The 22,863-nt window shown below is 42.3% G+C and overlaps 2 protein-coding genes across 2 annotated transcripts in view; one reads left to right on the top strand and one right to left on the bottom strand.

The window, feature by feature from the left end:
* LOC110505784 (protein transport protein Sec23A) overlaps window positions 1-22,863 on the bottom strand; it is a 39,772-nt gene that overhangs the window by 14,823 nt on the left and 2,086 nt on the right. The window contains exons 2-14 of the mRNA XM_021585220.3: window positions 20,903-21,136; window positions 14,368-14,512; window positions 13,660-13,976; window positions 12,236-12,380; window positions 11,612-11,770; window positions 10,280-10,395; window positions 9,823-9,946; window positions 9,431-9,511; window positions 9,103-9,192; window positions 2,712-2,818; window positions 1,276-1,429; window positions 805-882; window positions 429-590 (exon numbers count right to left, since the gene is read on the bottom strand). Of these exons, the coding sequence (XP_021440895.1) occupies window positions 429-590; window positions 805-882; window positions 1,276-1,429; window positions 2,712-2,818; window positions 9,103-9,192; window positions 9,431-9,511; window positions 9,823-9,946; window positions 10,280-10,395; window positions 11,612-11,770; window positions 12,236-12,380; window positions 13,660-13,976; window positions 14,368-14,512; window positions 20,903-21,123 (1,899 nt within the window). The 5' untranslated portion in view covers window positions 21,124-21,136. The remainder of the gene's footprint in view (window positions 1-428; window positions 591-804; window positions 883-1,275; window positions 1,430-2,711; window positions 2,819-9,102; window positions 9,193-9,430; window positions 9,512-9,822; window positions 9,947-10,279; window positions 10,396-11,611; window positions 11,771-12,235; window positions 12,381-13,659; window positions 13,977-14,367; window positions 14,513-20,902; window positions 21,137-22,863) is intronic.
* LOC149972134 (histamine H2 receptor-like) lies at window positions 2,974-4,943 on the top strand. The gene is made up of 2 exons (XM_090221124.1): window positions 2,974-4,333; window positions 4,786-4,943. The coding sequence occupies exons 1-2, from the start codon at window positions 3,643-3,645 to the stop codon at window positions 4,941-4,943; spliced, it is 849 nt and encodes a 282-aa protein (XP_090077250.1). The 5' UTR covers window positions 2,974-3,642.

Genomic DNA, 22,863 nt, shown 5'->3' with positions numbered 1-22,863 from the left:
ATAAGGAGCCATTTATGACGCAACCACTGTTAAATAACTTACCCTTTTCAGAGAGGTGTGTACTACGCTGTCTGTCTGTAAGGTGTTAAAAATCACACTGTTGATATCTGCACTGAAAAAAACCACTTGTCTGGAACACATTACTGTACTCACACACACTACACTAATTAACCACAAGGTAATCTGTTATAAAAGGACCGGGGTATCTGTGCACTCTCTCTCTGTTGACCTGAGCAACACAGCTAGGCTTGCAGAATGTGAGTGGGAGGGAGGTGGGAGAGTCAGAGAGATTGAGGTCTTCATAAGGCATCCATGATTTACGTTTAGAAAGAAGAAGTAAAGCACATTTTTCAGTGGAAAAATACGTGTGTGAGTGTCTGTGTGTGTGTCTGCTTGTGCATGTCTGTGTCTGTGTGTGTCGGTCTTACCTCTGGGGGCCCGTTGAAGGAGTAGGCATAGAGAATGGGTTGTATCATGATGAGAGACTGGGTCAGGTCCTGACGCATGAACTGGTGTCTGTAGTACGAGCTCTCATCTGGACTGTTGTTGAACACTTGCAGAAAGGGAGACCTTCTCAGATGGAACATAAACTGAGGGACGCAGGAGAAGCAGGTTTTAAAATGCATTCCATCATGCTGCCAAAGCTATAATGTGCATTTTAAAATCATTTTTATACAAAGACTGAAACATTACTTTAAAAAATATATTTTTACCGTTAAGCTATTTATAACACATCTGTGTACTAGCTATAACTGTGTTGTTCTACTAAAGAGCATATCAGTCATCCAGCACATGATCACTTACCTGGGGATAGAGAGAAAAGGTTTCTGAGAAGCGGAAGGAGTTGGGATCATCCTTATGATAATCTCCAAACTTCTGACACTGGAAAGGAGAGAGAAAAAGGCAATGAAACAGGAGACCTACCAGAAAGTCCTTCCAGAGTCTACACTTAAAAATAAAATGCGACTTCACACTTCATCACACTACTTGAGCATGCCTGATAGCCTGGAAATAGCTACTTTCACTGGTTGCAGTAGGAAATAATGATATTGTTACATTTCAACATCTCCATTTTTTTTAAAACCTGGTCCATTTATGAAGGCTCTGTGGAGGGGAAAATAAAGCAGCCCTCTGCCTTGACCCCTGCCAATCTTCCATGTCATGTGTTGCTCTGTCTTAGATATAAGGCTATGGCCAAAAGTGGTGCACTATAAAGGGAATGGGGTGTCATTTGGGATGCAGACACTAAGAATAGTAGTGAGAATACTGTCTTACCAGTCGGATGAGCTGTCTATCCAGCCAGCGTAGCACGTCGGGACCCTCCTCCGTCTCAGCGCGATACACAGCCAGTCTGGCCATCAGGATGGCTGAGGCCTCCTGGTCAAATGATGCTGCAATGCTCTGGATCTGGGTCCCTGCATCTGCCCAGCTGAGAGAGGCAGAGACAGAGAGAGAAACAACCTACATAAGCATTGCATATCATTTGACGTAAACACTTTTGTTTATTTCAGTTGTAAGGTTCTCCTTTATAAGTGATACTACCAACACGAATCTCTACTATAGTTAGTATGGTTACATGAGGTAAATAAGGGATATGAAGGCCTCCCGGGTGGCGCAGTGGTCTAAGTCACTGCATTGCAGTGCTAGCTGTGCCACCAGTGACTCTGGGTTTGAGCCCAGGCTCTGTCGCAGGTGGCCGTGACCGGAAGGTCCATGGGGCGACGCACAATTGGCCTAGCGTCGTCCGGGTTAGGCCGGTAGGGATATCCTTGTCTCATTGCGCACTAGCGACTCCTGTGGCGGGATGGGCGCAGTGCGCGCTGACCAGATCGCTAGGTGTATGGTGTTTCCTCCGACACAATGGTGCGGATGGCTTCCGGGTTGGATGCGCGCTGTGTTAAGAAGCAGTGCGGCTTGGTTGGGTTGTGTATCGGAGGACACATGGCTCCCGACCTTCGTCTCTCCCAAGCCCGTACGGGATTTGTAGCGATGAGACAAGACAGTAACTAGTAACAATTGGATACCATGAAATTGGGGAGAAAAAGGAGGTAAAACAAATATATAATACAAATAAATAAATAAAATAATAAGGGATATGATGTCAGATGTTTTGTTCAGGTTGCTTTGACATTGAAAAGCCTTTAAGCATAATAAGCCCTTTAAATGAGTAAGTCCATGAGTAAATTGAACTGATGTTTTAAAAACAGTCTGGAACTCTGCTTATTTATACAAATTTCCACTTGCCACTGCCCTGTCACATGTTGAGCATTGTATAAACACAGATCTCATAAGGTAAAATACAATAAAATACAATAACTAACATGAATGTCAACATTGATCAAACGCCATACTGAGAGTTACATCACAGCTCAGTTAGTATCTACATAAATACACATTTAACAGTAACAACCAAGATAATCTCCTCCTCTGATCACAAGACAACAAACACACTTTGCCCTCTTCCCTACCGCGTTGCTATGGAAACAAGATGCATTTGCAGATGCAGTTCCATAGTGGAATAAAAAGTGGTAGATAAACCTTAAAGTCTGTAGTTACTTTGAAAAGAAGATGTGAATGAAGAATCAAATCCAGATTCATATGTTTGTGTGTTTTTATAAGTTTTATGTTTTGAAGTGAGTTAAATACGCAATCTGTGTGTGTGTGTGTGTGTGTGTGTGTGTGTGTGTGTGCATGTGTGTGTGTGTATTTACTTTCTGGCCGTGGTGGTGACTCGGATGCGTTTCTGTCCACTGGAGTGTTGGTACTGGGTGACGTACTGGACCGCGCCTCGGCCCCCCTGGGGTATAGGTGCATTATGCTGTGTAGAGGAGACAAGAACGGTTGGTAGGATCATTCGAAAACAATTGAGAACAAGTTATCTGATTATAAATGTACACATGCACATGTTATAAAACAACGCCAAAATATGATAAATGTAAATGACCCATCTAACTAGGCTAATATAAGTGGGTGGTGCCTGTGAGTTTTATTCAAATGGTTTTCCCTGTACAAACACACATAACTGCTACTGCCTTCTGGACAACTTTCAGAACAACTGAAATAATTGGGTGATATGAGGGGGCTTAATAATTCATAATAATTCATTAATAATTCATGATTGGGAGCTTAGATCGAATTAGAGGCAAGCTCCTTACCAATAACCCCCAAAACACTCCAGAGCCAAATGGCTCATTAACTGTGCTGCAGCCATTAGAGTGGAGGAGAGGATATTGGATCTCAAGCTTCTGTTTACACAGAGAGCATCTCTCTCCCTCTCTCACTCCTCAAAAATCTAGTGCTTGAAAGTAAGTTGTTCTGGTCTGTTTTTCTTTCCCTTCCACACTCTAATAGATAGTGTATAGTAAGGAACAAGCTAAGCCCTTGTACTGAACTCCACAGGCCAGAGAATAGGAGGATAGCTTGATGACTTGGAGAACAGCAGGAGACTGACACATCACAACAGCAACCGGTTCCCTGGAGCCCCAGAGGATCGACACACACAGGATAACGTGACTTTACACGTCAGACTCTGTCCACCAGTCAGTCAGCCAGGCAAGTCAGTCAAGTCAGCCAGTCAGTGCTCATGGACTGAACCAGGCGAGAGGAGAGTTAGCAGCCAGCCAACCCAGGGAGGCCGTGAGGATGCCGGTAGCCCAGGTCTATGCAGCTCTGATGGTGGTCTCCAGTCTGTTCTCTGTGTGTGGTAATGTGGTTTTATTACTGGTGGTTCTTCTTAACAAGGAGCTCCGCACCGAAACCTGGGCCCTGACCCTGAGCTTCTGCCTGAGTGACCTTGCCCTGGGTCTCTCCATCATTCCCTTCGGAGTCCACAACAGCCTGTTCAGAACGCAGGGCTACCCCAGCGACGGGCCCCTCTGCCAGGGCAGCGCCTTCCTCTACCTGCTTCTTCAGCTGGCCTCCATCCACTCCCTGACCTGGGCCACCATTGACAAGTTTACAGAGATCTGTTTCGCCCTGAGCTACAGCACCATCTGCACGTCCAGGAGGACCAGGGTGGTGCTGGTCCTGGTGTGGCTCTACGGCCTGATCAACGCAGCCTTGCCACTGCTGGGCTTCGGCCGCTACAGCTACAGCAGCACCAGGTTCCTGTGTGCCCCCAGCTTCCAGCCAGACTACAGGGGCTTCAGTCTGCTCTTCATCGTGGTCGGGATCATAGCACCCATACTCATCATGTGCTCCATGTATGCGTACATTGTGTATATTGTGAGGAAACAGGTGCGGCGAGGGACATTTGTTTGCAATGACCAGCACTGTTTTTATGTCCCTGCTAATAACTACTTCAGGAGCTCCTTAGTGATGGTGGCAACTGTGGGTGAGTCTCATTGGTACTTAACCTTGTGAATAGTACAGTGAAGCTATTGATTTGTTGATGCCATTTATTTCCAACAAAGCCAGGCATAAGCCTTTGATTATAACCCTTTGATGTACTCTGAGCACAGACACATAATAAAAGCGTTTTATGTAAGGAACAAAATGTCAAGGTCCATCAGTGGCTGTTATTCACATTTTTCTGTTGGCTACATTTATAGATGGTGAAATTCAGTCTTCTTGAATTTGTTCATATTAATGTGCTACAATAACATTACACACATAACAATAAGGCTCATTGTTATATATTTGCGAGATTCCATAAATATACCAAATAGAATTCTTATAACGTTCCCGTAATTAGTCAAATAACTGCCTGTCTGCATTTCTCCATAAATATACTTTTCTAACGTAATTACTCTGATAATCTCCTGTCTTAATTCTCTCCCTTGTAAGTGTGCCTGCTAGTGTGCTGGCTGCCTTACATCACCACCTGTTTCTATGAGACGTTCAGTGGCCATGATCCGCCAGCAGCAGCCTCAGCCGTGGCTACCTGGCTCATCCTCCTCACCTCCGCTCTCAACCCATGGATCAACTCCATGACGCAGACGTAAGCAATAGCCAACAACTGCTCGCTGGACGTCGATTGAGGCAGCCCCTTGCACCTCTCTGATTCAGAGGGGTTGGGTTAAATGCGGAAGAAACATTTCAATTGAATGCATTCAGTTGTCCAACTGACTAGGTATCCCCTTTCAACTTCCCCTTAATAGCCCCAAACAAACAGTCACTCAGACAATATAAAGTCATTTCAATGCTGCGTCTCAGGAAGAATAAGGCTCAATCTTATGAAGATGTTATACCTCAATATAAAGCCACTCAATATCCTTGTTGTCCATCAATGGCCACATGAAACCAAAATCAGAGGGAATTGAGAAATGATCTTGATTCAGACGTAAGGGATAAGCAATAGGGCTGGGACCTCACAATAATATCAAGATATTTAGGTGCCAATACAATATGTATTGCGATTCGATACTGCGACTTTATTGTGATTTGATGTTCCAAACATGTTGTAGGGCGTTCACTCACGCTCTAGAATGTAGTGAAATACAGGTCAATTCAAGAGGGTGCTACTAAATGAGGCTTTCTTTAGCCGATGTCATTATGAATCACATAAAATAAATCATCAGATTGTTCTCTACAACACTTAATATGCTTGTACTTAACCGTGTTGATGAAATAAGAACATTTGGTGTGACCACTGCTAGTTTAGATCGCAAAGCTCTTTGTTGTATCTCTTCCATATTTTAGTATTGGGAGGTGGTAACATTTGGTCCAAAGCACGGAAACACTTCCAATCAAAATCAACTTGATACCCTCCTCATTTTCATCTCCAAATCCATGGGTTTCTATTCCTCTAACCTCAGTCAATCACGTTGAGAGGGGCAGTTTCTATGGAGATTTAGAAATACTTTTTTTGGATAGTTTTGTGTGTGTGTGTGTGTGTGTACATATATATACATATATATACATACATATATATATATATATACACATATATATAGTATTCGGCCCCCTTGAACTTTGCGACCTTTTGCCACATTTCAGGCTTCAAACATAAAGATATAAAACTGTATTTTTTTGTGAAGAATCAACAACAAGTGGGACAAAATCATGGAGTGGAACGACATTTATTGGATATTTCTAACTTTTTTAACAAATCAAAAACTGAAAAATTGGGCGTGCAAAATTATTCAGCCCCTTTACTTTCAGTGCAGCAAACTCTCTCCAGAAGTTCAGTGAGGATCTCTGAATGATCAAATGTTGACCTAAATGACTAATGATGATAAATACAATCCACCTGTGTGTAATCAAGTCTCCATATAAATGCACCTGCACTGTGATAGTCTCAGAGGTCCGTTAAAAGCGCAGAGAGCATCATGAAGAACAAGGAACACACCAGGCAGGTCCGAGATACTGTTGTGAAGAAGTTTAAAGCCGGATTTGGATACAAAAAGATTTCCCAAGCTTTAAACATCCCAAGGAGCACTGTGCAAGCGATAATATTGAAATGGAAGGAGTATCAGACCACTGCAAATCTACCAAGACCTGGCCGTCCCTCTAAACTTTCAGCTCATACAAGGAGAAGACTGATCAGAGATGCAGCCAAGAGGCCCATGATCACTCTGGATGAACTGCAGAGATCTACAGCTGAGGTGGGAGACTCTGTCCATAGGACAACAATCAGTCGTATATTGCACAAATCTGGCCTTTATGGAAGAGTGGCAAGAAGAAAGCCATTTCTTAAAGATATTCATAAAAAGTGTTGTTTAAAGTTTGCCACAAGCCACCTGGGAGACACACCAAACATGTGGAAGAAGGTGCTCTGGTCAGATGAAACCAAAATTGAACTTTTTGGCAACAATGCAAAACGTTATGTTTGGCGTAAAAGCAACACAGCTCATCACCCTGAACACACCATCCCCACTGTCAAACATGGTGGTGGCAGCATCATGGTTTGGGCCTGCTTTTCTTCAGCAGGGACAGGGAAGATGGTTAAAATTGATGGGAAGATGGATGGAGCCAAATACAGGACCATTCTGGAAGAAAACCTGATGGAGTCTGCAAAAGACCTGAGACTGGGACGGAGATTTGTCTTCCAACAAGACAATGATCCAAAACATAAAGCAAAATCTACAATGGAATGGTTCAAAAATAAACATATCCAGGTGTTAGAATGGCCAAGTCAAAGTCCAGACCTGAATCCAATCAAGAATCTGTGGAAAGAACTGAAAACTGCTGTTCACAAATGCTCTCCATCCAACCTCACTGAGCTCGAGCTGTTTTGCAAGGAGGAATGGGAAAAAATTTCAGTCTCTCGATGTGCAAAACTGATAGAGACATACCCCAAGCGACTTACAGCTGTAATCGCAGCAAAAGGTGGCGCTACAAAGTATTAACTTAAGGGGGCTGAATAATTTTGCACGCCCAATTTTTCAGTTTTTGATTTGTTAAAAAAGTTTGAAATATCCAATAAATGTCGTTCCACTTCATGATTGTGTCCCACTTGTTGTTGATTCTTCACAAAAAAATACAGTTTTATATCTTTATGTTTGGCAAAAGGTCGCAAAGTTCAAGGGGGCCGAATACTTTCGCAAGGCACTGTACATACATACATACATACATACATACATACATACATACATACACACACATATATATATATACATATATACACATACATACACACACACACAAAACTATCCAAAAAAATAGTCTTTCTATTTAAATCTCCATAGAAACTGCTAGCTCCAGAACATTTCTAAATGACGACTGTTATGAGGGGGAAAAGCTGAGCACTTGAGATTATGAAATGAGCTTCTCAGTGTTGGAGCAGAGCTGTAGAGCCGATGAGGCCGAGCGGCTGGCTACACTGCATTGTTGGTTATTTTCTCTACCCCTCTCTCTCTAAATTCAATCTCACTCACTCACTCCCCCTCCCATCTCTTTCTCCCTCCCTCTCCCTCTCAGGCGCTACAGAGCGGCTCTGCGGAAAAGCCTGAATAAAATACGACGGCTGTTCCAGCGCCCTCTGAAGAACTCCTGCCCACAGAGCACCGCCATCCAACTTGAGATAGTGAGCCAAGATCGCCACCATCACAACATCTCCAACCCATCACTCTTGTCAGAAGCCAACTCCAAAACAGGGTCACCAGAGGCCAAATTCATGTCAAAGGTGACTATGGAGGATGGTAAAGACACTATGGACACTACACTAGGACAAGACTCTGTCACTGTGGAGCCATCTGAAAAACTAGCCTGACTACAGACTAAAATACAGACCAACTACAGACTTAATTTTATGAATCCCGGGACTCCCTGAAAAAAAAGTGGCAATTGTTACTGAGTGAACAAAATGAATGAATGAAATGAAATACAATACAGGTTGGGACTAAACACCAGAGAAGGACCATATGAAGGATCATTGTGGTGACAGGATGCAACAGACTGACAGTCTCTAGTATGACCAATGGGATTGTGACACTTGTGTCTTAAGTGGATCTATACACGAAGACTGCCATACCAGCGATCTTATCTGTTCTGTTTCTAACTAAAAAGGTTAGCTTACAATGCACATTGTACAGTCAATCAGGGACATTGGACCATTGTCTGTTTGAACTACAATGTTGAACTACAATGTTTGAACTAGATTGCAAACTGTACTAAACTGTACATATACAAACATTACTGTCTGTCCAAATGTGTTCTTCCTCAATAAATATACCTATGGCAACACTGCCTATCTAAAATCATTGAAATGTAATCTTTCAGTTTATCATAACTGGATGTATTGGATTAAAATGAATGTGATCATCTCAATTACATTTATAGATCCATCTTATACTACTGTATGTTTCATAAAGAGGCCATAGTGGTTTAATATATGAGCATACCGTCTGGTGGCATAGTGATGCTGTTGCACCTCTATCCGGTACCTCTGACCAGCCCAGTACAGCAGTGGAAGAGATCATTATGGAACAGCTAGCACCCTCTATGGTGGTGCAATCAAATTCACTGAGTCTTTGGCACAAGTGGAACATTGCTCTGTGGATCACCTAATCTCAGATTACTGTGATATAAAAACGACTACTCAGAAACCTTGCCAATAAAAAGCTTTTAACACAAAATATGGTAACATTACACAAAATATAGCAGTTATTGCCAAAAGTAGCTTAGTGATCACAATCCAGAGTGTGTAATATGAAGGCATACCTGATTGACCACCTCAAAGTACACTGCCAGAGTGGTGTTATGGTCAAGACCACATATCTTCCATTGAGATGTGCCCCCTGTTCCAATTTCCTTTAAGGAAACAAACAGAAGGGATCAGTATCAAAACGACATTGTTCTACAAGGGACCAGAAACAGAGCAACGTTGATACATCTCCTTCGGCAGAGATTCAGGACACACAATATTCTGGATTAACAACTACAGTTACAAAAGTGTTGACCGGTCAAAAGTACATGTCTGTTCTGCATATCAGCTGATCGATGATGTAGAGTATTTGGTCACTGTTCTATGTATTTGACATGGACTCACATTTTCAGACACACACGGCCCTTTGGCATTTAATGACACACATGGCCCGATGGCTCCTGAAATCTTGATCTCTCGAGACGTCTGAAATGAAGAAGGACAGATGATATTAGAAGATATTAGCAGTTTGCGCACAATTCTATTTGGTAAACTACAAAGTCAAGAAATCTATATTTCCCATAGAGTTTTATGGATAGAATCAACTATCCAAGAGAGCATGTCGCTCTGTTCCAATATCCACACTACGTAGAAGCAATGTATTGAGTATGCGTAGATATTGGAACAGTGGCTGTGTTCTAAAATGACACCCTATTCCTCAAAAGTGCACTACTAGTACACTATATTAGGTAAAACGGTACCATTTCAGACACCGCCAGTCTGTGCAATGGCTCTACCTTTATCTCCAGAGTGCCAGCGAAGGCCATCTTGAAGGCTCCAGCCACATCTTTGGTAAAGACCCTCTGGAAGGTTTGTTTGAATAGTGAGGTGTTGAAAGAGTCTGCCATCACCATGTAGCCTCTGCAAAACAGATATACTCATAGGAGTTCAACTATACATAGGGTGAATCTCAGAAGTCTCTCTTCGCCGCCTCCTCTCCTCTCTCCTCCTCTTCCTCAAAGCATCAGACGAGAGCATTTGAGAAGAAGAACAGAGGACAAACTCTCCTCTTACTATGGGAGGAGCCAGTGTTATTGACATATTTGTGTGTGTTCAGCGTATCAAATGGCACTATATTCCCTATATAGCGCACTACTTTTGACAGGGCCCTGTAAGCCCTGGTCAAAAGTAGTGAACTATATAGGGAGCCATTTTGGACTCAGCCTGTGTGTTCACCAGACAGAGTGTCCTCACCCGGTGTGATTGGAACAACACTTCATCTCCAGCAGTCCGGTCTGGTCCAGAGCACAGGCATAGATGTCTATGATGTGGCCGTTGATGGAGGCACGGCTCGCCAATGCCTCGTAATGCTGAAAATGAAGAAAAGGGGTAAAACCCTAACTTCATACAGGATAAAAAGAGGATCCAATATCAGGTTGTTTTCTGGATCAAAAAGGGGGTGGTGGGCGTGGCAGAGGGCGTGGCACTACGCTCACTGGGCGTGGTTGAATTTCAGAGAACATTTTAGAGGCCTCCCATCTTGGTGGTGTAGAGATGTTTTTGCATTATTAAGTCAAATTCCAGTAATTCTACACATTTCTTCATAGAGCTGAGAGAAATGTTTAAAACTGTAAAGGACATTTCCTGCAATTCTACACATTTGCCATGGATCTGAAAGAAAATGTTTTAAAGCTACTTTACATCAAATCTACATATTCTGCCATGGAGCTGAGATAGCAATCAGTTTTAAAGCTAATTTCCTGCAATTCTAATGCTATGTTATTTTGCTCAAACATAATCAAATCTATACTGTGTGGCCTACAGCAGGTCAGCCAACAGGGGGAGACTCATCGAGGCCTGGTAACAGATGGAGTATACATCATGAGGCGATGACTCCATCTGCTGGACATGCCAGGTCTCGATGGGCTCTCCAGCCAGGACTAATTGGGGCTGATTGGGAGCTGGTGAGTAATCAAGGGCAGATTGCTCACCAGCTGTGCAAGGCCCATAAAGCTGCCAGGAGGAATGGGGGAAGAAAGGACTCCCGTGGTATGGTTGACAGTTGCAGAGGTAAGAAGAGAGAGTTCAGTTTTGTGCCCGACAGGATACCGCCAGGAGATGGAGATGGCATCCCATTTTCTTTTTGATCTATTATTTAAATATACACCCTTGATCCTTCTCTGTCTGTGTCTGATATTGGTATACGTCTTGACCAAACCCTCTGATCTGCCACAACTGAAATGGGAATTTTCTATTCTACCTAACTTTTATGGTGATTGTTAGTTCTCAAATATTATAAAAATACATTAAAACATTTAGGTGGCTGAAAAAACACTTAGGAGGCCCGCCCAAGGATTTCCATGGCAGAAATATCCCATAATATAATATACAGAAAAAGGTAATACCTGTTTAACTTATGCTAAAACACATCTAGCCATTTAACTGATTGTCTCACTTTAATGTGGTGTAACACACAACTTCATCATTCACAGACAGTGGCAACGGACCTGAAAAAAAGTTCAGATCATGGTAAACTCATCTAAATAACAGGAAAAGTGAACCGTCAAAGGTTGAGCCAAAACTTACTTTGGTCCCCTTTTTCATGAACTTGGCGTTGTCCTTCTCAATGTCGTGCCAGGAGCGAATAGGGGTCTTTAGCTCATCTCCTACCACCATGCCTGGACCCTGAGTGGCTGGTCCACCGATGAAGGTCATGATGCGTGCCCCAGTGTTCGGGAAGGTGCACTGGATGGTGGAAAAAAGGGACATTTTATTACAAAACATTTCTATGAAGCGGACTAAACAATGCAACCAAACACAGACTAAAGCTAGTAATCCTGGTCAATTCCCACGGCATAATAGGTTTATACATCTTACAAATCCTACTTCATACAGAGGAACACAGGGAAATATGAATTTGAAGTAGTGTGCGGGGGCTGATCAGACTAAAATGGTAATATTGAAAATGGTGTCATTGAAATATGTACCATTCCAATGACAAATATGAACAGACCTGGATTTTAATATTATTTAAAATCTTTCAAACACTTTGAAAACAATTGCTTCAGTCTGCCTGAGATGCCAGATAACTATTGTATTGGTGCCGTTAGGTCAGGAAAAATCTATCAAACCAAAGTATTTTAAATATTTTAAATACTATTTGAACCCAGGACTGCATTGAGGCAGTTTATATTTCTGTCTAGGTCTAACCTCCAGCAAGCCAACAGCGATGGACATGGCCGACCCTAACGAGCGGAGGGGCCGTTTTCCCTGAGTGACAGGCCAGGGATCCCTCTGGAGCTCTCCAAGCAGGTCTGTCAGGTTCATGTCAATCTTCTGGACAGGCTGGAGGAATCTAGGAAAAAGAAAATAAGTCCTAAGATTAGTCTAATTTTGTGTCATGCTAAATTATTTTAATGTACAGTACCAGTCAAATGTTTGGACACACCAACTCATTCCAGAGTCTCTTTATTTCTACAATGTAGAAAACAATGAAATAACACATATGGAATTACATAGTAACCAAAAAAAGTGTTAAACAAATCAAAATATATTCTTCAAAGTAGCCACCCTTTGCCTTGATGACGCATATTTAATAGGTTTGATGTCTTCACTATTATTTTACAATGTAGAAAATAGTAAAAATAAAGAAAAACCCCTGAGTGTCCAAACTTTTGCCAGGTACTGTATGTACTGCCATGGCATTGGTGTGTGGCTGTATGTGTATTTTTCTTATACATTCAATAAATCAATAAAATCAGTCAATTCAACCAATCTACAGACCACAATAAAAAAGGTACTATACTGAACAAAAATATAAATGCAAAATGTAACAATTTCAACGATTTTACTGAGTTTATATAAGGAAATAAGTCAGTTAAAATGAATTAATTAGGCCTTCATCTATTGATTTCACATGACTGGGCAGGGGTGCAGCCATGGGTGGGCATGGGATGTCATTGGCCCACCCACTTGGGAGCCAGGCCCACCCACTGGCGAGCCAGGTCCAGCCAATCAGAACGAGTTTTTATTTATTTATTATAGACAGAAATACTCCTCAGTTTCATCAGCTATCCAGGTAGCTGGTCTCAAACGATCCCACAGGTGAAGAAGCCGGATGTGGAGTCCCTGGGCTGGCGTGGTTACATATGGTCTGAGGTTGAGGCCGATTGGACGTACTGCCAAATTCTCTAAAACAGCGTTGGAGGCGGCTTATGGTAGAAATATTAACATTAAATTATCTGGCAGCAGCTCTGGTGGACATTCCTGCAGTCAGCATGCCAATTGCATGCTCCGTCAAAACATGAGACATTTGTGGCATTGTGTTGGTTGACATAACTGCACATTTTAGAGTGGCCTTTTACACAAGGTGCACCTGTGTAATGATTATGCTGTTTAATCAGCTTCTTGATATGCCACTCCCGTCAGGTGGATGGATTATCTTTGCAAAGGAGAAATGCTCACTAACAGGGATGTAAAAAAATGTGAGAGAAGAACTTTTTTGTGGTCTGAAAAATGCCTGGGATCTTTTATTTCAGCTCATGAAACATGGGACCAACACTTTAGATGGTGCATTTATATTTTTGTTCAGTATACAATGTCAAAACAAGGCTGTAGACTGTAGCGTGGTTTACCTGTTGGAGAGGGGGGGCTGTGGAGCTTGTGGTCCCCGTCCTGCCTGTGCAGCAGTGGGTTTGGTCAAGCCCAGCATCTCCTGCAGCTGCTTGGCGTTAAGGTCTTTAGTTCCCCTGAAGACGTAGCTCTTTGAGATGCCATCGCAGCCCAGTTCGTGGACCTGGATCATGCGTCCGAAGGTGATGAGGCCAACCAGGGCTGTAGGAGGCAGCAGCGACAGGGACATCTGTAAGGACTCCTTCAGAGCCTGCAGGTCTTCATCCTCCATGCAGGTGTCCACCACGTACAGGAAGACCAGAGGCATCTGGGGACCTCTCTGTGGGGTAAAGAGAGAGAACCTGGTCAACTATCCTATTGCATAAAACAGTGAAAGGATGCTAGAATCCAACAGATGACTGATAGTTTAATTTTCTGTGGGGGCCAGGGGGACAGCAAACTAATTTTAAGGTGGACTAATAAAAACAATGACAAAATGGTTTTCAAGTAACATTATCAAGATGTATGAGAGGTCCAACACAGGCCTTGTTTTAATGTACTAGATGAAAATGAAATAACATACGTGTAGGAAAGATGAGATCTTATCTGAATGCTGTTAAAAACTATTATAAAACGGATCAAATTGAGATAAATCAAAATATTTTGATTTGGGGAAAAAAAATACTGTATTACAATTCGAGAATCCAGCATCGATCAAATAAAAACATTACCTGGACAACATATTCAATGGTGGAGAACTGTGGCAGCAGCTCAGCTGGCTGGTTCACTTCTGATATCCCAGCATAGGTAGGTGGAAACTGATTTCTCTGATAGCAGAAGTTGCAAGCCCACAGTTTGGCTCCGTAATCCACTTGGCTAGGTTGAGAGACAAAATGATTGTGGTAAAAATCTGAGAGAGAATGACCACACAGTTTAGTTGTAAACAATACAACTCTATGCACAAGGATTACGAAGATAATGTACAATTCACATACACATTTACTGGAAGAATGTGCAGATGCAAAGTTTGGTAACAGAACTACGGTAAAATGTCTCAGTTTTTTATGCAACCACATTTTCCAAAAGCTCTTAAAAATCTGCTCTGAATTACAATTCAAAGATGTGGCATGACACATTGAGTTTGAAAAAATATATATACAGTATTTTGGTTATTCAAATACAGTAGGAGACAGAATCCGGTAACAGAATAACGGTAACAGAATAACATCACGGTTCCCTGATCTGTACTATACAGAAATTCATCATTATGGATATGTATATCATTCTCTTTTAGAAAACATCTACCAGAAAGTCACAAGACCCCTTTTCCATCTGTTTGACCAGAAACCAAAGCCTTTACTTACTCCAAATGTTTTATATGCCTTAATTTCTCAAACATATAGACACTTAGCTTTCATTTGACACTCAATTTGACATGCTCCTATGAACTTCAAATGTTGGTGGTCATTTGTCCTTTTACATGGAAATGCTCCCAGACTACAACTATTTAAACAGTACATGTGAACCTTCTGAAGACTGAGGATGTGTAAATCACCTGTTTACAGTTAGGCTACACATGGAGGAATAGTCATGAATGAGGGAGGGAGATAATAGGGCAGGGGTCTCCAAAATGAAACATTGTGAGCTACTGATGTTTTTTCTTTAAAAAAAAGGCACATTCTTCTCCTCTCCGCTGCAACGCACCTCAGCTCCAGGTCCTTAGGGTAAAAGAGAAAGACATGCACTGTTTTTCCATCAAGATACCTGGGAAAATAATGGTTAATAAAAAAATCTCTAAAGGGGCCCTATAAAATCTGTTTTTTTCTCCCCAAATTGTTTAATATTTTCCAAAATTATGTTCCTAGTTTTATTTTTCCTGCTTTTAATTAATTTCACACTAAAAATGACAATGGTTCATAGAGAAACAACGAAATTGGATGTTCCGAGTCGATGTCAATGTTTAAATCACATCAGAAGACCATTTTTGGGGGGGAGGTACAGAAAAAAAAGTAACAAATGTAGATTTGTGTAATTCCCCTTTAATTGCGCATCGGGACCTTCAATTGCACATCTAGTGTGCAATGTGATCTAATGTGCCAGTCTAGCGATGATTCTGTACTGCTGCTGCTCATTTCATGGCAAAGTTTTCAAATAGATACAAATAATATAATTTTGCCAGGTAAGCCTACTGCGCAGTTAACATTTAATTGAGAAGGTTTTGGGGAAAGTATTTCTGTCAACTCACAAGACGGTAGAGGTTGACCGATTTATGATTTTTCAACGCCGATACCGATAATTGGAGGACCAAAAAAAGCCGATACCGATTAAATCGGCAGATTTTAATTCATTTATAATAATAACAATACTGAATTAACACTTATTTTAACTTAATATAATACATCAATGAAATCAATTTAGCCTCAAATAAATAATGAAACATGTTCAATTTGGTTTAAAGAATGCAAAAACAAAGTGTTGGAGAAGAAAGTAAAAGTGCAATATGTGCCAAATAAAAAAGCTAATGTTTAAGTTCCTTGCTCAGAACATGAGAACATATGAAAGCTGGTGGTTCCTTTTAACAAGAGTCTTCAATATTCCCAGGAATTATAGGACTATTTCTCTCTATACCATTTGTATTTCATGTACCTTTGACTATTGGATGTTCTTATAGGCACTTTAGTATTGCCAGTGTAACAGTATAGCTTCCGTCCCTCTCCTCGCCCCTACCTGGGCTCGAACCAGTAACACATCGACAACAGCCACCCTCGAAGCATCGTTACCCATCGCTCCACAAAAGCCCCTCTGCAAGGGGAACAACTACTCCAAGTCTCAGAGCAAATGTGACTTTTGAAACGCTATTAGAACGCACCCCGCTAACTAGCTAGCCATTTCACATCGGTTACACCAGCCAAATCTCGGGAGTTGATAGGCTTGAAGTCATAAACAGCGCAATGCTGGCAAACGCACAAAAGTGCTGTTTGAATGAATGCTTACGAGCCTGCTACTGCATACCACTGCTCAGTCAGACTGCTCTATCAAATATCAAATCATAGACTTAATTTTAACATAATAACACACAGAAATACGAGCCTTAGGTCATTAATATGGTTGAATCCGGAAACTATAATTTCGAAAATAAAACGTTTATTCTTTCAGTGAAATACGGAACCGTTCCGTATTTTATCTAACGGGTGGCATCCATAAGTCTAAATATTGCTGTTACATTGCACAACCTTCAATGTTATGTCATAATTACGTAAAATTCTGGCAAATTAGTTTGTAATGAGCCAGGCAGCTCAAGCTGTTGCATATACCCTGACTCTGCGTGTAATGAACGCAAGAAAAGTGACACAATTTCCCTAGTTTAATATTGCCTGCTAACATGAATTTCTTTTAAGTAAATATGCAGGTTTAAAAATATATACTTCTGTGTATTGATTTTAAGAAAGGCATTGATGTTTATGGTTAGGTACATTCGTGCAACGATTATGCTTTTTTCGCAAATGCGCTTTCGATAAATCATCCCCCGTTTGGCGAAGTTGGCTGTCTTTGTTAGGAAGAAATAGTCTTCCCAGTTCGCAATGAGCCAGGCAGCCCAAACTGCTGCATATACCCTGACTCTGTTGCACAGAACACAAGAGAAGTGATACAATTTCCCTAGTTAAAAGAAATTCATGTTAGCAGGCAATATTAACTAAATATGCAGGTTTAAAAATATATACTTGTGTATTGATTTTAAGAAAGGTGTTGATGTTTATGCTTAGGTACACATTGGTGCAACGACAGTGCTTTTTTCACGGTGATAAATTATGATAAATTAACAGGCACCGCATCGATTATATGCAACGCAGGACAAGCTAGATAAACTAGTAATATCATCAACCATGTGTAGTTTACTAGTGATTGTGTTAAGATTGATTGTTTTTTATAAGATATGTTTAATGCTAGCTAGCACCTTGGCTCCTTGCTGCACTCGCATAACAGGTAGTCAGCCTGCCACGCAGTCTCCTCATGGAGTGCAATGTAATCGGCTATGATCGGTGTCCAAAAATGCTGATTACCGATTGTTGTGTAAACCTGAAATCGGCCCTAATTAAATCGGACCCAATTAATTGGCCATTCCGATTAATCGGTCGATCTCAACAAGACAGTTATCACATCAACTGCTAGTGATGGGCATTCTAAGTATTTTCTGTGAGCTGGATATTTTGGCTCCATTTACCTAAAATAGCTGTTCATTTGGCTCCCAAATGGCTCTTCGTTCAGTAAATCTTAGAAATTGAACTAAAACCATGAAAAAAATAGTACATCTTTAAATTAAAGACTAAAACATTGCCTATCATTATCTCTGATCGTGAAATGTGAGTTGAAATAAATGTTTACCTGACCACTAAAGAAATTAGTGTGGACCAGATGACTAATGGCTTCTTCCTTGCTGAGCGGCCTTTCAGGTTATGTCGATATAGGATTAGTTTTACTGTGGATATAGATACTTTTGTACCTGTTTCCTCCAGCATCTTCACACTGTCCTTTGCTTTTGTTCTGGGATTGATTTGCACTTTTCGCACCAAAGTACATTCATCTCTAGGATTCCTGAGCGGTATGACGGCTGCTTGGTCCCATGGTGTTTATACTTGCGTACTATTGTTTGCACAGATGAACGTGGTACCTTCAGGCGTTTGGAAATTGCTCCCAAGGATGAACCAGACTTGTGGAGGTCTACAATTGTTTTTCTGAGGTCTTGGCTGATTTCTTTTGATTTTCCCATGATGTCAAGCAAAGAGGCACGGAGTTTGAAAGTAGGCCTTGAAATACATCCACGGGTCCACCTCCAATTGATTCAAATGATGTCAATTAGCCATGACATAATTTTCCAAGCTGTTTAAAGGCACAGTCAACTTAGTGTATGTAAACCTCTGACCCACTGGAATTGTGATACAGTGAATTATAAGTGAAATAATCTGTCTGTAAACAACTGTTTGACAACTGTCATGCACAAAGTAGATGTCCTAACCGGCTTGCCAAAACTATAGTTTGTTAACAAGAAATTTGTGGAGTGGTTGAAAAACAAGTTTTAATGACTTCAACCAAAAGTGTATGTAATCTTCCGACTTCAACTGTATATTACTGTAAATATTGATCACTTTCCCTGTGTATGATGATATATTTTGATACTGTGAAACTGTTATACATTTTTTTTTACCTCCTGTTTCAGAAAGTGTTGTCACGGAGTATTGCCCCTATTTATAGGACCTTCCACCCCCATCTGGGATATGGATGCCTGATGAAGACCTAAGGGTGATGTAAATAAATATCACCTGCATGAGCAGCAGTGTGCGGCGTTTTCCTTTCTGTTTTCCATGGGTTTTCCTACAACTCCAGCACCTGCGGAAAGTACCTGGATGTGTGTATGTTCAGCTTTTGTATCAGACCGTATACCACGAGTACAAAACATGTATTTGTACTGTTCTAATTACATTGGTAATCAGTTTATAATAGCAATAAGGCACCTTGGGTGTTTGTGGTATACGGCCAATATACCATCACTCCGTGATGCGTTGTGCATAAAAACAGCCCTTTGCCGTGGTATATTGGCCATATACCACACCCCCTCGGGACTTATTGTTTTAATAATCGACATATGCAGCTCAAAAAGCAATAGAAACAGCATGAAAATCAGGGAGCCAAATTACATTTGCGATTCGGTTACCGACTTCACCAAAAAGAGCCGTTCAAAAAGAGCCATTTGTTTGCGAACGACCCATCACAACTGACTACACAAGGAGTGCTAGACAAACGCCTGCACTACACAGACAGAAATGGGCAATATTTCTGGAAATTAATTGGCAGATATTGGCTTTATAAGCCAGTAGTGTCTAACTGTAACCGATGTGAAATGGCTAGCTAGTTAGCGGTAGTGCGCGCTAATAGCGTGTCAGTCGGTGACGTCACTCGCTCTGAGACCTGAAGTAGTTGTTCCCCTTGCTCTGCAAGGGCTGCGGCTTTTGTGGCGTGATGGGTAACGATGCTTTGTGGGTGTCAGTTGTCTGTGTGCAGAAGGCCGGTTAGGGGCGAGGGGACGGACTAAAGTTAAACTGTTACATAACCAGGGGTGGGATAATGTCAATGTTGCGTTGGTTAGATAGCAGCTGGGAGTTTCCAGTGTCTGATACAAGGTAGATTTGTTTATGACAGTTAGAGGTGGAACACATGAAAATTGCATGTACTTTCAGAATTGTTTTGCGAGCTACACATAGGTGGTCGGCAAGCTACTGGTAGCTCGCAATTGACCCCTGGAATAGGGAATGCTCCTTTGTTCCAGTGAAAAATAAAAAAGATTTGGAGCACAATTATCAAAATGTACCAGGCATTTATACACTCAGTGGCCAGTTTATTAGGTAAACCACCCTGATCACAAAAATGGTTCACTCCTACAGACAGTGAGTCACGTGGCCAAGCTATATAAAGCAGACAGGCATCCAGTTAGTGTTTGAGTGAACGTTAGAATGGGCAAAACGAGTGACCTAAGCGACTGGGCGTGGAATGATTGTCAATACCAGGCATGCCGGTTCCAGTATCTCAGAAATGGCCGGCCTCCTGGGCTTTTTACGCACAACAGTCTCTAGGGTTTACCGAGAATGGTGCAACAAACAAAAAACTTCCATTCAGCGGAAGTCCTGTGGGCGAAAACAGCTCGTTGATGAGAGAGGTCGAAGGAGAATGGCAAGAATTGTGCAAGCTAACAGGCAGGCCACAAACAGCGCAGTACAACAGGGGAACGGCATCTCAGAACGCACAACTAGTCGGTCCTTGTCACGGATGAGCTATTGCAGGAGACGATCAGAACAGGTTCCACTCCAATCAGCTAAAACAAGAATAATTGGCTACAGTGGGCAGGAAATCACCAAAACTTGACAATTGATGAGTGGAAAAATATTGCCTGGTCGGACGAATCCCGGTTCATATTGTGTCATGCAGCCAGGATTTAGCATAAGCATCATAAGTCCATGGCCACTCATGCCTTGTGTCAAAGGTACAGGCTGGTGGGATGGTGTGGGGAATGTTTTCCTGCCACACGTTAGATCCCTTGATACCAGTTGAGCAGCGTTTCCATGTCCCAAATAATTCAGGCTGTCCTGTAGGCAAAGGGGGGGTCCGACACAGTACGAGATGGGTGTGCCTAATAAATGGGCCACCGAGTGTAGTGTATATCTGCTTTATTTGAAACGTGAAAAATACAAAAGTGAAAAAGTATCGTTGTCTCACCAGAGCGGGTTAAGGACAGCGCGGCAGGTCGCCCTGCTACACAGCACAGGCTCATACTGGATGGGGGGCAAGTCTGGGCGCTCCTTCAGGGGGGTGAACAAAGAGGCCACGGGGACCACCATGCGGGTGGCCTCAAGACGACTGGAGGGCCAGACGTTCCAGCTGAAACGCACCCCATCACGCTCCTCATTCTGGGCGATAAACTCTGGGAAGGTCGCCATTCCACCCTACAGACTGAGAAGGAGAGAAAGGCGTGTTATAGAAATATAGGCTATACATTTATGGTAATGATTCCATTTGATATTTCAACATAGCATTAATTATATAATAGTCCACTGCACTGCAAGGAGTCTCATAATATTATCTTTTTATAATTGCCTGGCTTTTTACCATTGCAGTGTCCTGAGATACCCTTTTGGACTTTGAGCATAATGTTACACTCCAGCATGTTTACTTCCAATTTGAATGTGTCATATATACTGGTAGTGGAAATGCAGTCAAATATGATGTAACCTATGCTATGGGAAATTCTGGCTTACTTCTAAATAGGGCAAAAAAATGGCTCTAAAAGTCATGACTAGAACCTGGCTAAGGTACAGAATGTGATCCTGACTGTGACCCACTTCTTCACCCACTGTCTGATCAAATGTTCAAAATAATTTACTTTGAAAACACACTGAATCTGAATAGAAGTCCAATCAACAGGTGTAGACCTTACAGTGAACCGACAGTGCAGTTTCAAAAAATACGGATAAGAATAAGAAATAAAAGTAACAAGTAATTAAAGAGCAGCGGTAAAAAAAATAAAATATATATATATATATACAGGGGGGTGCCGGTACAGAGTCAATGTGCGGGGGTACCGGTTAGTTGGGGTAGTATGTACATGTAGGTAGAGTTCATTAAAGTGACTATTGCACAGATGACAACAGAGAGTGGCAGTGGTATGGAGAGTGGAGGGGGGGCAATACGAATACTCTGGGTAGCCATTTGACTAGATGTTCAGGAGACTTATGGCTTGGGGCTAGAAACTTAATTGGAAGCTGCTTGGACCTAGACTTGGCGCTCCGGTACCGCTTGCCTTGTGGTAGCAGAGAGAACAGTCTATGACTACAGTGGCTGGAGTCTGACAATTTTTAGGGCCTTCCTCGGACACCACCTGGTATGGGGGTCCTGGATGGCAGGAAGCTTGGCCCTAGTGATGTACTGGGACGTTCGCACTACCCATTGCAGTGCCTTGTGGTCGGAGCCCGAACAGTTGCCATACCAGGCAGTGATGCAACCAGTTAGGATGCTCTCGATGGTGCAGCTGTAGAACCTTTTGAGGATCTGAGGACCCATGCCAAATACTTTCAGTCTCCTGAGGGGGAATAGGTTTTGTCGTGCCCACTTCACGACTGTCATGGTGTGCTTAGACCATGTTAGTTTGCTGGTGATGTGGACACCAAGGAACTTGAAGCTCTCAACCTGCTCCACTGCAGGCCCCGCCGATGAGAATGGGGGCGTGCCCGGTCCTCTTTTTCCTGTAGTCCACAATCATCTCCTTTCTCTTGATCACGTTGAGGGAGAGGTTGTTGTCCTGGCACCACACGGCAAGGTCTCTGACCTCCTACCTATATACTGTCTCGTTGTTGTCGGTGATCAGGCCTACCACTGTTGTCATCTGCAAATTTAATGATGGTGTTGGAGTCGTGCCTGGCCGTGCAGTCCTGATTAAACAGGGAGTACAGGAGGGGGCTGAGCACGCACCCCTGATGGGTGATGGGCCCCTGTGTTGATGATCAGCGTGGCGGATGTGTTGTTACCTACCCTTACCACCTGGGGGTGGCCGTCAGGAAGTGCAGGATCCAGTTGCAGAGGGAGGTGTTTAGTCCCAGGGTCCTTAGCTTATTGATGAGCTATGAGGGCACTATGGTGTTGAACGCTGAGCTGTGGTCAATGAATAGCATTCTCACATAGGT

This window comes from Oncorhynchus mykiss, chromosome 25 (assembly GCF_057628025.1).
Source record: "Oncorhynchus mykiss isolate SJ-2025 chromosome 25, ASM5762802v1, whole genome shotgun sequence".
Lineage (NCBI taxonomy): Eukaryota > Metazoa > Chordata > Actinopteri > Salmoniformes > Salmonidae > Oncorhynchus > Oncorhynchus mykiss.
The sequence above is the reverse complement of the archived record's forward strand: the minus strand, read 5'-3'. Positions and strand labels throughout refer to the sequence as shown.